General features: G+C 30.5%; 2 protein-coding genes across 3 annotated transcripts; both read left to right on the top strand.

Annotated features, from left to right (window-relative positions):
- Window positions 1-2,911: 2,911 nt before the first annotated feature.
- On the top strand, window positions 2,912-4,994 carry LOC149056372 (uncharacterized). The gene is made up of 2 exons (XM_089226928.1): window positions 2,912-3,344; window positions 4,250-4,994. Exons 1-2 carry the CDS (start codon window positions 2,958-2,960, stop codon window positions 4,970-4,972), a joined length of 1,110 nt encoding a protein of 369 aa, XP_089083054.1. The 5' UTR covers window positions 2,912-2,957; the 3' UTR covers window positions 4,973-4,994.
- A 4,795-nt stretch (window positions 4,995-9,789) lies between these two features.
- Window positions 9,790-13,994, top strand: LOC107172965 (acetylcholine receptor subunit alpha-like 1). Of its 2 annotated transcripts, none has more exons than XM_015523291.2 (9): window positions 9,790-9,949; window positions 10,984-11,132; window positions 11,228-11,272; window positions 11,436-11,545; window positions 12,175-12,382; window positions 12,500-12,671; window positions 13,122-13,277; window positions 13,450-13,604; window positions 13,732-13,994. In XM_015523291.2, exons 1-9 carry the CDS (start codon window positions 9,883-9,885, stop codon window positions 13,891-13,893), a joined length of 1,224 nt encoding a protein of 407 aa, XP_015378777.2. In that variant the 5' UTR covers window positions 9,790-9,882; the 3' UTR covers window positions 13,894-13,994. The 2 variants fall into 2 exon arrangements, with proteins under 2 accessions (XP_015378777.2, XP_089083530.1); XM_089227404.1 differs by lacking the exon at window positions 9,790-9,949 and adding an exon at window positions 10,005-10,912.
- The last annotated feature ends 658 nt before the right edge of the window (window positions 13,995-14,652 follow it).

Raw genomic sequence — 14,652 nt, 5'->3', positions numbered from 1 at the left:
GTTTTGCTTCAAATAGCTATAGAGAAAATTTGAAGCGTCATTATAGGAAAAATGTTTTGAGCGTTTGAGTTTTAAATTTTTATGAAATCGCGTAATGATAACGATTTATTCTCAAACCAGGTGTATGTATATATCTATGATAATATAAGGTATTATGAATTATGATAACTATATGATAACTACACTAATTGATTAACCATGCCTTATGCAAAATGCGTCTTAATTGAAAAATAAAATGTTTGTTTCAAAATAGAATATATGATAATATTTAATTATAATATATCCTAGACTGACAAATCATCTCCGTTCAGAATCCTTTTTCGTATACAATGATACCTATCATTGCATTCAAATTTTATCCCATCCATTATAGTAACCTACAGTACAGCAGAGCGACATCCACGACTTACCCGCTTATTTGTTATTTTAAATTGCTATATGATGATATTATCAGGAATCCTTTGTCAGATTTCAAAGCCAAAACTATAATTATTGTTTTTATTAGGTTGTAACAAGAAAAATTTTAATTTTCGGTCATTTTGAAAAAGAATTTTGAATTTCTTTCTTTTGGTTCCTTAAAGTGAATACTTAATCTTATTTTTCTTAAAACTGTGAAATATTTTTTCCTGTTTAAAATGTAATAACAATTTTTCTTTTTTAAAACCATAATTGTAAAACCAATAGATCCATCGTTCACTGTTCACTCAGAAATAAAATTTAATACTTCCTCGTTGAGCATATTCGAAGAATAGTTTTGCTAGGTATAATTTACTACCTACTTACTCGTATCTTAATACCTTATCGCTCCTACTCAACATGCCATTTAAGACATGGAATGTTGCTGTTATTATTTCGTTAGTTTTTGATGTATTTTTTTAATTATCCACTCTATAATATATGAATTAGTATAGATACTATAGATAGTAATCATTATTTTTTTAAATCAGTGTAATTATCTATATTATCGTAAAACTAATTGTATAATGTACCTATATTATAGGTACTATATAATAAGCTGTTATGACTTATGCTAATATTAATGTATGTACCTACTTATTATCTGCAACCAAAAATATTTATTGAAACTAATTTGGTTGTATCGTGATATATTTTTATGAAAACTTATAGTGACAGTCCTGTTCATTTTTAGTTATTTAGCTTTTACTTCTAGAGAAAAAAATAGGTTCTAACTTCGTTGTATTTTCCTGTGTTGCTTATACGAAATAAAATACATCATAAAAGTATTATTCATTGTGTGGCGCCTATTTTTCGATAATCGGCTATCAGTGGTATTGACTAAACTTGAAGCAGTTAACGAAAAAATAATACATCTGAATGTGGTCAAACCAATGAAAATGAAAATTTATTTATACATTTATACATTTCCCACATACCGAGGGAGTCAAGGGTGGCAATGAGAAGCCCATGTTCTACTGAGTAAAACGCTTTCTTTAATTCAGCAAAAATAGTGTTAACTTGACTATTAGCTTCAAAACTGTTTAGTATATAGGTGGTGAAAGAAATGCTGCTAGTGATGGCTGACTTGCCGGGGCGGAACCCATGTTGAGAGTAAATAATTATGAGATTGAGGTTTCTTTTGATACAGGAATATACGATGGAGCTTGGCCATGTATGGTAAGATAGAAATACGTCTATAATTGCAAACGTCAGAGCGAGTCTGCGCCGGCTACATCCATAGGTCACCCGGCGTCGTTGCTGGGAACAGAACATGGTACTGGCCAATCGCATATTATTTATAATACAAGAATAAAAAGTATAATAAATTGTAATAATTATAGTGTTTCAGAATTTTATTGCGTGTAACCTCTACTTATTTTAATCGAATTAAAATCATATTTTAATGTACATGCATGAACCAATAAATCGACATAATTTAAAAATTAATGCTAGGTACTTACCTAAAATCGTTGAAGTGAAAGAAAATAGATGTTGACATTTAATTTAATGTATATGCTGAATATTCAATATAAATATCATACAAGACAATGTTTGTTACATTTTAGTAAGTACTTACTACTTATAGCTGATTATACTTCGTAGTTGCATTGGCGCACATACGGGGGTGCCAGGGGGTGCTTAGCACCCCTAAGTCTTAAATTAGCACCCCCAAACACTTGTTCATTTAATAATATTATAATGGTCGTTATAATAATCGGTTATAGGATATATTGAAAACCAGATTCATTAATTTGAGAATTTTAATGTAGTAATGTAGTAATTTTTTGAAATAGTAAGTGTAACCGTATAGGTGGTGTGTGGAGAGCAAAGTCTCCCACAAGTCACTTTGAAGTAAAAGATTTTAGCACTCCCAAGTTTAAGACTGAATGTGCGCCTATGCGTAGTTGGTATAATTTGTATTGTTTGCACATATATACCTACCAGGGTAGGAAATAGCTTTTAACGTGCATAATATGCATAACTGCATATGATATTCCAATAATAGATAATCTATAAATAATATATTTTATTATACACAATGTGTATTACACATAGTGGTTTTTATAATATATTTTAACTTCTAAATACATTAGCGATGAAGCTTGTACATTTTATGGCTGGATAATAAGACACATAAAATATTATTATGGTACCAAAATACACACCATATATATTTTATTGAATGTTTTAGAAAATGTTTTGTTCAAAATAAAATAGGTTTGAACTATTTTCATTTTTTTATTTATTTTAATAAATATCAAAATATTGCTGTAAATATATATATATTATCATAATAAATAAGAGTTGCTAAGATATGGTTGTCATTGAAAATAACAAATTGTTTAATTTATATTTTGGTCATATTTCATTATTCATCTTTGACTGTCTTAGCGTGTGCATAAAAAATAAAAGTTTAATTTTGTCCATTAATTCTTCTATAATATTATAATAATTTACTAATCAGTTAATATAATATTATTAATATTAATTATAATATCATGTCGAACATTTCTGAACAGAATATTACAGCATCCACCGAGGCGATTGTAATGGACGGTTCTCCTGTAGATCTGAAAAATGACTTGACCGGAGAAATTGTATCCGATGGTCACCGCGGTGACCTGGCTGATGGGCGTTCAAATTCGATAACAAACATCGCCAAACATTTGGGTTCGGATAGCGATGAAATTGATATTGGATTACTGTCTTCCACCTTGATACAGGAACCGGATATAATTGACTCATGCCGGTCCGCGGACGAGTTGATGCCAAATACGGCTTTTCCGGTCGAGGAGTTAAGTGAACCTAGAACTGTAGAAATTCCAGATATCGAGGTGCAACAGTCCTCAAGCTGTGATTTGATGCCAAATCCCTATATCAATGAGGTATTTGTTATATTATATTATATTAAACAGTGGCGTAGCCAGGATTTTTCAATGGGGGGGGTTTACGGTTTAGGTATATATAAAACAAATTATTTCAAATTGTATTGTACTTCAAATTTCAATTAAAGCATTTATTTATTAATGTCAAACAAAATTTTAATCACATTACAATATTTACATCAACCGTATTCTTCTTGTTTTAGTCGCTAATTTATTTAGGACATCATCAGGGTCTATTATTATATCATTATGTATATTCATCATTGCTAAACCATTCAACCTATTCAGATAAAACATTATTTTTTTTGGGGTATTTAAAAAAAATGTGTAATATCAAATATTAATTCAATTGACAAATTAGAATTTTTTTTATCCGTAAATTTCGTAATTATAAATTTGCAGATTTTAATTTATCACAATATCACACAATCAAAAGTAATAGATAACAACAGTCTCACATTCAAATATTATCGTGATATAAATTATAAGCAAACAGTTTTATCAAATATTGTGATAATACATTGCACGGTCTTTATCTTATCTTCTAAGACCGTGATACATTGTAATAATAACCATAAATAATATCTTTAATCGTGGTCATAACCACAGTGTTTTTGAAAACTCGTGCAGATAATATTAAAAATATAATATTATTATTATTATCAAATATCAATCAGGTTTCTGTCGTTTCTGGACGAGTTCTCTGAATATTCAGAAACGTTTTATGTCATATATTTTCATAGATAGTAGGTACTAGAATTAATGAAATATATAATAATTTATTAGATGTTGAAAGTCAATGGGGGGGGGGGGGGTTTAAACACCCAAACCCCCCCCCTGGCTACGCCACTGATATTAAATATATACAAATTTTGTATTTATAAATATACGCTATTTTCCCGCAGGAACCCATAATTCAGAGATCCGATGATGAGAACTCAATAACCACTGTGGCCAAGCCAAAGTGCCGTTCTGCTTGGAAAAAGACCAAGCGTTTTTTCCGAAAATTGTTTTGTTGTGGTGATGTCAAGGTCCGGCGTTCTAGTTCTGGCATACTCGTCGAGCCGACGAATTCCGTGGGTGAAAAAATAGATTTCGGTTCGCTACCAGTCATGGAGGAACCGATATTAACGGATTCACCCCAATTTGCTGAGGATTTTTTGCAGCAAACGACCTTGAAAGTAGAGGAGTTCAACGACCCGATTGAAACTAACGTTCAACAGTCTGACTGTGAACCTATAGACCCACAAACGACTTTACAAGTAGAAGAGATCAGTGACCCGGTCGAAACAGACGTGCAACAGTTCCGCTGTGACCTTAAAGGTCAACCGTACGAGTGTTTTATTCCAATGTTGATTCCCAATGTGGAAACGGATTCCGTGGGTGATAAAGTCGATATCGATTTGACTCCAAACACACACGAACAGATATTGATGGATCCACCCCGGTGTGCAGATGAATTACAGCAGCAAGCGTCTTTGCCGGTCGAAGAAATCAGTGGCCCGGTTGGAACAGACGTGAAAAACTCCAGCTGTGATCCTGTGGTTTCGTTGTCAGGTAAAGTAACCCCCGAAGCTAAGCCCAAACGCCGCACACTGTGGAAACGCTTATTTAGTTGTGTTTTTTAAATATATTCGACTATAACCATATCTTACAAATTTTAAATTAATAAATTTTTTAGTTAAGGTTTTAAAAGATCGTCAACGCATTTATTTTTATCTGAAGGTCCAAAACGCAACATGAAACATTATATGTTTACAATAATGATTGATGAATCATTATTGTAAACATATAATGTTCCATGTTGCGTTTTGGACCTTCAGATAAAAATTAATGCGCCAACATCGACCACAATATTCATATTTTAATTTATTATTTGTTATCCATACTATTGATTTTATAATATACAAATAAATTGGATCCCGGAAGTTTTTGGTGATTAAAATCTGCCATCTTCAATATCAAACCTATCGGATGACAGGCATAATTTTAATCAACAAAATTCTTATGATCCAACTTATTTGTATATTATAAAATCAATGGTTATACGTAACTGTTCAACGTCGAATTGGTTTTCGTCAATGTCTGCTTAGTGTAACAAACCCAATAATCTGTCATTCGTGTTATATTTTTTTAACATTCAACGGTTTTTACATTGTTATACAATATACAGGAAAACCAGTAACTGATAAAACGATACAATATGTACGAAATTTGATTTTTTCAAATATATTCATTTCTAACGTTTTCCTAAAAAAATTGTTAATTGTTATATTAAAAATAAAATTTTCGAAAAAATCATATTCCATACATATTGTATCGTTTTATTAGTTACTGGTTTTTCTGTATATTGTATAACAATGTAGGAACCGTTGAATGTTAAAAAAATATAACACGAATGACAGATTATTGGGTATTTGGGTTTGTTACACTAAGCAGACATTGAAGAAAATCAATTCGACGTTGAACAGTTACGTATAACCATTGACTTTATAATATACAAATAAGTTGGACCATAAGAGTTTTGTTGATTAAAATTATGGTGTCCGATAGGTTTGATATAGAAGATGTGCAGATTTTAATCACCAAAAACTTCTGGGGTCCAATTTATTTGTATATTCTAAAATCAATAGTATGGATAACAAATAATAAAATATAATTTATAATTATTATTATTTAAGAAAAATCATATTTCATACATTACGATCCTATAGTACCGTTTTATCAGTTACTGGTTGTTTTGTATATTGCATAGCAATTTAGAAACCGTTGACCGTTAAAAAAAAATGACACGAAGGTACGGTTTGTTACATTGAGATGACATTGAAGAAAATCAATTCGACGTTGAATGGTTACGTATACGTACAGAGTGTCCCGTGAGGATTTACCCATTGCGATATCTCCCGAAATAATAGTGATATCGAAATTCTGGTTTTGTAATAAAACTCACATGGATAAGAACTACGATTGTTTCATATTTTAATTTATTTAATGTTTTGGTAAAAAAGTAAAATATATTCAACTATTTCCAAAAAAATTAAAGATAGCCATTTCGTAGAGTTTATTTTTCTGAAAATATTGACGTTTCAACATTTTATTTTCATTAATTTCCTGATTTTTAATTTTTTTTTAGTTTCGAGAAAAATTGCGAATTATTTAACACTATGTTATCAAATATGTAACCTGCCACACCGCGCGCATTCCCATACGGTCGGCTGAATACTTTCCATGTTCCTAATAGTAATACATTTATAATCATATTTTATTTCTTCTAAACTAGAAAAAATATCAAAAATCAGGAAATTAATGGAAATAAAATTTTGAAACGTCAATATTTTCAGAAAAATAAACTCTACAAAATGGCTATCTTTAGTTTTTTTGGAGATAATTAAATAAAAAATTATATTTTTTAAATTTTTTACAAAAACATTTAAATAAATTAAAAAATGAAATAATTGTAGTTCTTAACTCTGTGAATCTTGTTATAAAATCAGAATTTTGATATCTCCATTATTTCGGGAGATATCGCAATGTATAAATCTTCGCGGGACACTCTGTATATGTATATATACAGGGTGTTCCAAATTTCATGTGACAACAGATTTCAGCATGATATATTTAAATTAGAGAAAAATTACCTATGTGAAAACATTTTTGAATCCTATAATCTATACTAATTTGAATTTAAATATTTTTTTTATTAATTAGGATGGGTAGTTTCGAGGGGTAACTTTTAAAATTCAAATGGGAACCTATATTTTTGAAATATGGTTCGTATAGAATTTTTTTTTAATGAATTTTGACGTATCATTCATAATTATGGGTCAATAATTAAAAAAGCTATTTGCATTCGAATTTTGTATTTAATTTATAAAATGCCATGAATGAATACTAATAATAATATGCTTAGTGCTTCTGTGACACGCCGATGCATTGTTGTACAATCTAATGATCTGTACGCTATCTAACTATCAATGTAATAGTAATAAAAGTTAAAACGTGTGTTTGCTATCTTAATTTAATTTTATATTGCAAAGGTCAAATCCACGGACTATCTAATATCTTAGTCCGTGGTCAAATCACACGATTGTATTAATAATAATAAAAAAACAGCAAATTAGATAATATTATACCATCTACATAATATAATATTATGTATATTGGATATTGTACTATTTATAATCAATGCTTTTATTGGAACGGGTTTTATCTTCTTAATAATTTTACATAATATTAATTTATATAAAATTAGAAATAAATATCATATTACAGCAGATAAATAGGCAATAGATAATTATACCAAATTGTTGTATTATACAGTATACAATCATTTAAAATGTGTACAAATAGGTAACAATATTTGTATACAAATAGGTTTTGACTAATAATGTAGGTGTCTAAATATCTTTTTTAATTTAAATAATAAGTAATAACTAATAACATACTTATACTTTAACATTTTGTTTGAATCAACTTAATATTAGATATACTATTTCTAAACACTGCAAAATGACAACATCGATTTCAAAAACATGTATGATTAAATTTCGCGTTCAACATAATGCTAAATGATGCATTTAAATCAAACAGATTTTGAAAGAACATCACCTTTTCAGACTGTTTTCACAACATAAAGATATAATCAATCCAATATTAAATTATAATAACTAGGGCTTGGATGTTGTTACATTAAAGACTAAATGTTATAGTTATACTTAGAGACCTTAAAAGCTTTAAACACAGACAAATATGAGCAAATATGTACATATCAATAGAACAAGAAGATTGTTTGTACTAGAGGCTCAAAGTGAGTTCAATTGAATAATAAATTATTTGTATATTTACTAATTTGCTATATTTATTACATTATTAAATGAGACTAATATTTTTACAAATTACTTAAAAATGTTGTTAAAGTATTCATATGCTCAAATTGGTTAAAAATAGTTGATTTGGTGTAAATAACCTTGTAAAATATAACTGCAAGTCTTTAAAAATTTGTATGGTTTTCTTTGAAAAATATTATATTTTCTTCCAAAACAAGGTACTTATATCGTTTGGAATTTAGATTCAATTCATGTCGATAGTTGTAATATATCTACTTAATAAGGTTTACTATTTTAAAATTGTAAATTATTTTTATATCTAAAAATACTTATAACTCGGTTTAAAATTAAAATATAATAAAAAGCCTATGAGATGCCTTCGGTAATAATCTTGCCTTTAATTTTTATAATAGGTCAATTCACTCTAAATTTTAAATTAACGGAGATAAACGTGATCTGCTGAGCGTAAAATTTGCTATGCTACGCACTTGTACGACGGAGACAACACATCCCGCATGTGGGTGTGGCGTCTGCTTAATACGATATTATATTCAGTGGAAAAGCGTCACCGATAACGAAGCAATGCGTCTATCACTTTTAGAATACAGAAAAATTATTATAATCAAATAAAATAATTTTTTTTTAATTTTAATGTAATATTATAAAAATTTCAAAAATATTTTTCTAATATTTTTAGAATAGACTATAGTTGCGAGACAAGCGCATTTTAATTCAGTGGCGTGACGAAGGATTATATTTGAGGCACGTGCCTCAGTTTGAAGGGTGGTGGGTGTCCTCAAAGATCACCTGATGTGTTAAAAAAATCATTATTATTTAAATGAATAAATATATTTTATCTTAAAAACATTTTTTAATGTTTTTTGTGATTGGTGGGGTAGGTGGTGACTGGTGGGTCTAACAATATAACTGTGCCTCATAACTTAATAAAGTTCGCCACGCCACTGTTTTAATTTACTGGTTATTGATTTTTTGAGCAATATCTTCTAAATATGAGTCTCAATAATACTGTCATTTTGCATTATGCTTGATTGATTTTTTTCAATTTATTTCCTACCTAAAGACTCGCACAGTCACGCCTATCCACTATATACTTATTAATTACGATTCCAAAATCACCAGAGCTTGGATTAATTTAATCAACAACGATGGGTTAGTTTTGGTTTTTGACTCAAAGATACGTATACAGTTTTCCATACATACTTTGAACAAGTAGTTTTAATTCAATAAATTATAAGGTTAAATACAAATTCTTTACACCACATGTCAACAAAAATGGAATATACTACCTACGTATATTGTTGAAATATTGTAATTGTTAGTTATGCCGACACAGATATTATATTGTATACAACAGACCCCACTATGTATTAATATCAGACACAATAATATGCATATCTGTATGTCTAATAAAAAAACATAACATCAACAAGTGCGCACATGAAATTTTACGATGATTGGGTTTAATTGAAATACACATTATATTTATATAGATACAATAGGTATGATATGTACAATATCCTGTGTTTGAATTTAATAATTTAGATTTATGTCTAAAACGTCCATAGTAAACTTATAAATGTTTACACTGCATCGTATTTCGAGATCATTTTGCAGTCAAGACACCTTCGACTATAAGGTCCAGCGAATATTTTCCGTTGCTGTTTTCAGTATCGATATTGCCACCAGACACGATGGACGGTCTATGGTCAGGATTGTTCCTGATGGTTTTTGCCGTGTACTGCGCGACCGGCCACGCAAGTAAATCAACAAAATATAAATCAATTCATTCAAAAATCAAAAAATATCGGACTGCGTTGTAGACGAACGGGAAACTAGGGAAATGCAGCAAGTGTGACTGATGAATTAAATCCTCCCGAGTGGTGTGTAATTTGGTATGTTCGGCCGGTACATTGGCCTCAGCTCAGTCCGAAGTAATATGGCTGAGGTCAAAAACATGCCAATAACGACTAAAGTATACTTTGTACGGCGAGAGAACACGACGCAGCTCGACGAAAGTCGATTCTTCTGCGCATCCCCTGCACGCGACACACTCTGCAGTGGAACCGATTTCGATGACACTACGATGGTCGCGTGCTTGGGATGTGTAATATCTGCTTGTTCTCTCAATGGACGGAGTACCTACACTTGCCGAAGGTTTTTAAAAAGTGTTTAAGATGAACTTTTTTCATCTGGGAAAACATTTATGCTAGTCGTCCAAGCACGACCAACAGCGATTTCACCGGCGTTGTATTATGCTCTTTCCACCGAGCCGCTGACAAAGTTTTATCAAATAATAATATTAAGTAAACATAGGAATTATTTTGATTTTAAACTGCTTTTTATGATTAGTTCGTCAAAATCGGAACAATATAAATCCGCTACAAAATATTATCATCAAGTGTTTTCATTAATATCTTTTGAATTAAAACAGTATAAATAATTGACAAACTTGTCAAATTATAGGCTGTATAACATTGGAAGTCTGAACATAATGTCAAATAGGTAATCATTTAGCGAAATTGTATCGAGTATTGCATTAAATACAAGTATAGGTAAGAAGTTAGAGCCTGCAGAAATATGCAACGAAAATTAGATATTTAACTATAACCAACTTATTCGATCTTAACTTGAGAGCTGTTTTACGTGGGAAAATACAACATTATTGTAATTCACACAATATATTTAAAATCGGAATAATGTTTAAGAACACGGGCTTTGCACGTAAATATCGTCATTATAATATATAGTACGATATCTCAATAATCGATGACTTTGCAAAATATGATCAACAGACAAATCAAAACTACCAGACGAAAACATCACGGCTGGACACGAATTGAGAAAACAACTGTTACAAAATTACGACAAAGTAGTGGTGCCCGCTACAAGTAAAAAACACGTTCATATGAAAGTGAACACTGTATTCAACAGTGTGGAATTGGTTAAGTTCATACTTTAGTATTAAATAAATTGTACTCTTGCAAAACTTTACCAAATAACTAATTTACAGTATTGATTTTCGTTGAAATTTCACAGAGTTACGAAAAGTCTCATATGATAATTTACGCCTGGTTAAAAGTGGTATGTATCTACCTATAAACCATAACACTTTACATGAGAGATACATTTATTATGTTTTAACATATTTTTTTAACTTATTCATATATGTATATACTATATATTATATTTATCATCCCTGAAGACGGATGCATAATCAGTGTAATTAATGCACACTGTCCCGCAGACGTGGATTGACGATCGACTGACTTGGAACCCGAACGATTACGAACAAATCAATTCCATAATGGTTGAACACCATGAAATTTGGCATCCAGACCTCATGGCCTATAATAAGTAAATGTCTCAATTTCCAATAAATAGATTTTATAGCACTAAAATTACTTAAATTTGTACAGCATGCCTAATTTGAAAGCAATACTAATTAAAATTTAAAAAAAGAAATGATGAGAAAATCCAGTAATAATTTCTAAAAAAAAGAATCATGAATTCCTGTGAAAAATTCTGTTTTAAAATTAAAATATTTTTTTACAAAATATTCGTTATTTAAATACCCAAACTTTTTAATTTTCAAATATTTTATACAAATATAACGATAGTAAACGTTTATTAGGACATCGTGCATATTAGGTACCTAAATATTTATCGTGCCAACTAACTGGTCATTAAATATTATACATATTATTATACCTTTTTTTTCTTGTTAAAAAAAAAAACCAAGAACGGGTGGGAACTGTTCATCACAATACTATCAGCCATTCCTGTATCGTTTATTCATCACCGACATAGCAATTTATACCTACAGATACAATGTTCATATTACTTATGAATTCCATAAAATCATAGGATCATAATACCATATACGCTAATAACCCACGCAATACTCTCGTCCGCCGGGTGGGAGGATGAAACCACATGGTTTTTCCGTTCTCGTATAACAATAAATTATAATATTGTCGTTTCAGCATCGAGGCCAACACCGTAGTGTACGGATACACGCAGAGCCTCGTGTTCAACACTGGAGACGTGTTGTGGGTGCAGCCTGTGCAGTACAAAATTTATTGCAAAGCCGATATGACTCATTGGCCGTACGATACGCAGACCGGAATGTTAAAAATCGGATCGTGGGTGTACAGCACGAACACGATAAATATGACGGACACCGCGCACGAGGTCTTTCGCGTGATCAATTTTCAAATTTATAAACCCCACGGGTGGAGAGGACGTCACCGCAAGAACAAATCAAAAATTCTGGTCTATTATATTTTTTGTCGTTTTTTATTTTTCTAGATCGAAATCATTTCCCCTCAATCGGAATGGCAGATATCTCGAATTTCCAGCGAGAAAATTACAAAACTCTATTCGTGTTGCCCGAACGAACCATACGACCACATCGAGTACAACATCACCATCAATCGCAGCTTCAAGAACTATCATCCGGTGATTTTCGTGCCGGCCTTATGCAAGTGTATTTTTTTCTCATAAACAACCATTGGTTTTGATTCCAGCACCGCGAAGATTTTAATAATAATTTACGGTTGTTACCGAATGGGTTTAATAATATATTATTGACAATACCCGTAAACATTATTATCCTGTTAACTATATCCACCGTCTATATTTTCGTTACCTACATCAAATATGAATATTACATTAAAATGCATAAACAAGAACCTATATAGATACTCTGTCTCAAGAGAGAATAATCTGTCGGCCGATAAATGTACGTCAGTGCTACGCAACTATTACCAATGTCCCATTGTTGGCCTAATCACGTGGTTCTCGACGCACCAACTGCATCATTCACAATGTGCAGAAAGCGATTGTTCTCTTTTGAGTCCGATTATACCTAAATACCAATAATTGTTCACCCACATTATTATTATTAAATGTTTTTCCCTCGCACACACAGGTACAGCTCTCTTGAATCTACTGGTGTTTTGGCATTCGGTAGATGACTGCAAATACAAATTGATAATAAGCCTATTCAACGCATTGATTGTCGTCGTCATTCTACAAGTTCTGTATTCGAAAATACCTCTGGTACTATCCACTGTCCCGTTAATTGGTACGTATAATGTCGACACGGTTCATTATTTTTTCAATCGTTTCAGTGGATAGAGGTTAATGGTAATATACCTACGCGAACGAAATATGATTGTAACTGGTTTAAAAGATTAAATTACGTAAAGTGTACGTAATAGTAAAAGACTTTTCTTATTGTTTTTGACAAATTATAGCTTTATACTACACGTACAACCTGGGACTGATAGTTTTGACGGCTATAATATCAGTGGTGATAAAAAATATGACAATAACACGGAAACCACTTTCAAAACCAATTTCAAGCATCGTTCAATCCAAATTTATAGAGTTCCTAGCAATGGAAGTGAACGTAAGACATTATAATAACTGATTTTGTCCATAATTATGTTAAACTATAAATATTTATGTGGGTGTGTGTGTAAATGATTATGACTGATAAGATTTTCATACAAATAAATTTTGTTTAATGTTCACAGGAACCATCTTCGAGCAACGGAACTCAAAACGAAGACAAAGAAATAGATTTACAATATATAGAGATAAACAAAAGACAGACATTCGCTAAAATAATCGATAAAATATGTTTTATTATTTTTTCAATTATTTATGTTATTCTTCTATCACGCTTTGTGTTTTAGTTGATGAAAATAATATATATATTTTTATTTTGTTAAGTTATTTATCGTTTACAATAACATACAATTTGGAGAAATTAAATAAAATGTTGTCTCGTATATAAGTGTGAATACAAATGTATTCTCTATTCGATTAAATGGTAACCTTGTTGTATTACATCCTCAGATATGTCTAATAATTCATTTTTATTTTCAAACGAATTATAATTATATTTGTGAATCAAATTCCATGATGATTGTATCGACTGATTACGACTAACAATGACTAGCGACAAGACGTGTATTTGGAAACAAAATTATTAGCTTTTTTTTTATTTACTATAAAAACGTTGTATAACTATTGTAGTTATCATAATTAAGAATTAAAACGTTGTGCGACTTTTGCGTTTATAGTTTTAGATTCTGAGCGGAGCGATGAATGTATTGATTATACAATAATGTGTGTGTGTATTTTTTTTTGTGTCTGTGTACACATAAGTTGTCGAAATAATGCTTCGATTTTCGACTCAGTAGCTATTCCAGGTAAAATTGAATCTAGTTGGTGCATTGAGGAGGTCAAATTTTAAAATTCTCAGAGAAAAACAAAAAAAAAAATATGAAAAAACAGGAATTTTTACGCAAAATCAATTTAAAAAAAAAATTACCGTTAACACATGAAATGTTTACTGAATGTGTGCGCTGGTACCTATGTTCTATAATTGATACATTTTTCAATATATATTTCAAATCTTTTTAAGTCATTTATAGACATTTGAAATGTTC

The sequence above is a fragment of the Diuraphis noxia genome, unplaced genomic scaffold, assembly GCF_037042655.1.
Source record: "Diuraphis noxia isolate RWA-SAM2 unplaced genomic scaffold, SU_Dnox_SAM2 contig0004, whole genome shotgun sequence".
NCBI lineage: Eukaryota > Metazoa > Arthropoda > Insecta > Hemiptera > Aphididae > Diuraphis > Diuraphis noxia.
The sequence above is the reverse complement of the archived record's forward strand: the minus strand, read 5'-3'. Positions and strand labels throughout refer to the sequence as shown.

Bases quoted from the DNA above. Each gene is read 5' to 3' on its own strand.
- LOC149056372 (XM_089226928.1), top strand. From the start codon at position 2,958: ATGTCGAACATTTCTGAACAGAATATTACAGCATCCACCGAGGCGATT. The intron at 3,345-4,249 runs GTATTTGTTATA...ATTTTCCCGCAG, and splicing joins CAAATCCCTATATCAATGAG to GAACCCATAATTCAGAGATC.
- LOC107172965 (XM_015523291.2), top strand. From the start codon at position 9,883: ATGGACGGTCTATGGTCAGGATTGTTCCTGATGGTTTTTGCCGTGTAC. The intron at 11,133-11,227 runs GTTAAGTTCATA...GAAATTTCACAG, and splicing joins TATTCAACAGTGTGGAATTG to AGTTACGAAAAGTCTCATAT. The intron at 11,546-12,174 runs GTAAATGTCTCA...TTGTCGTTTCAG, and splicing joins GACCTCATGGCCTATAATAA to CATCGAGGCCAACACCGTAG.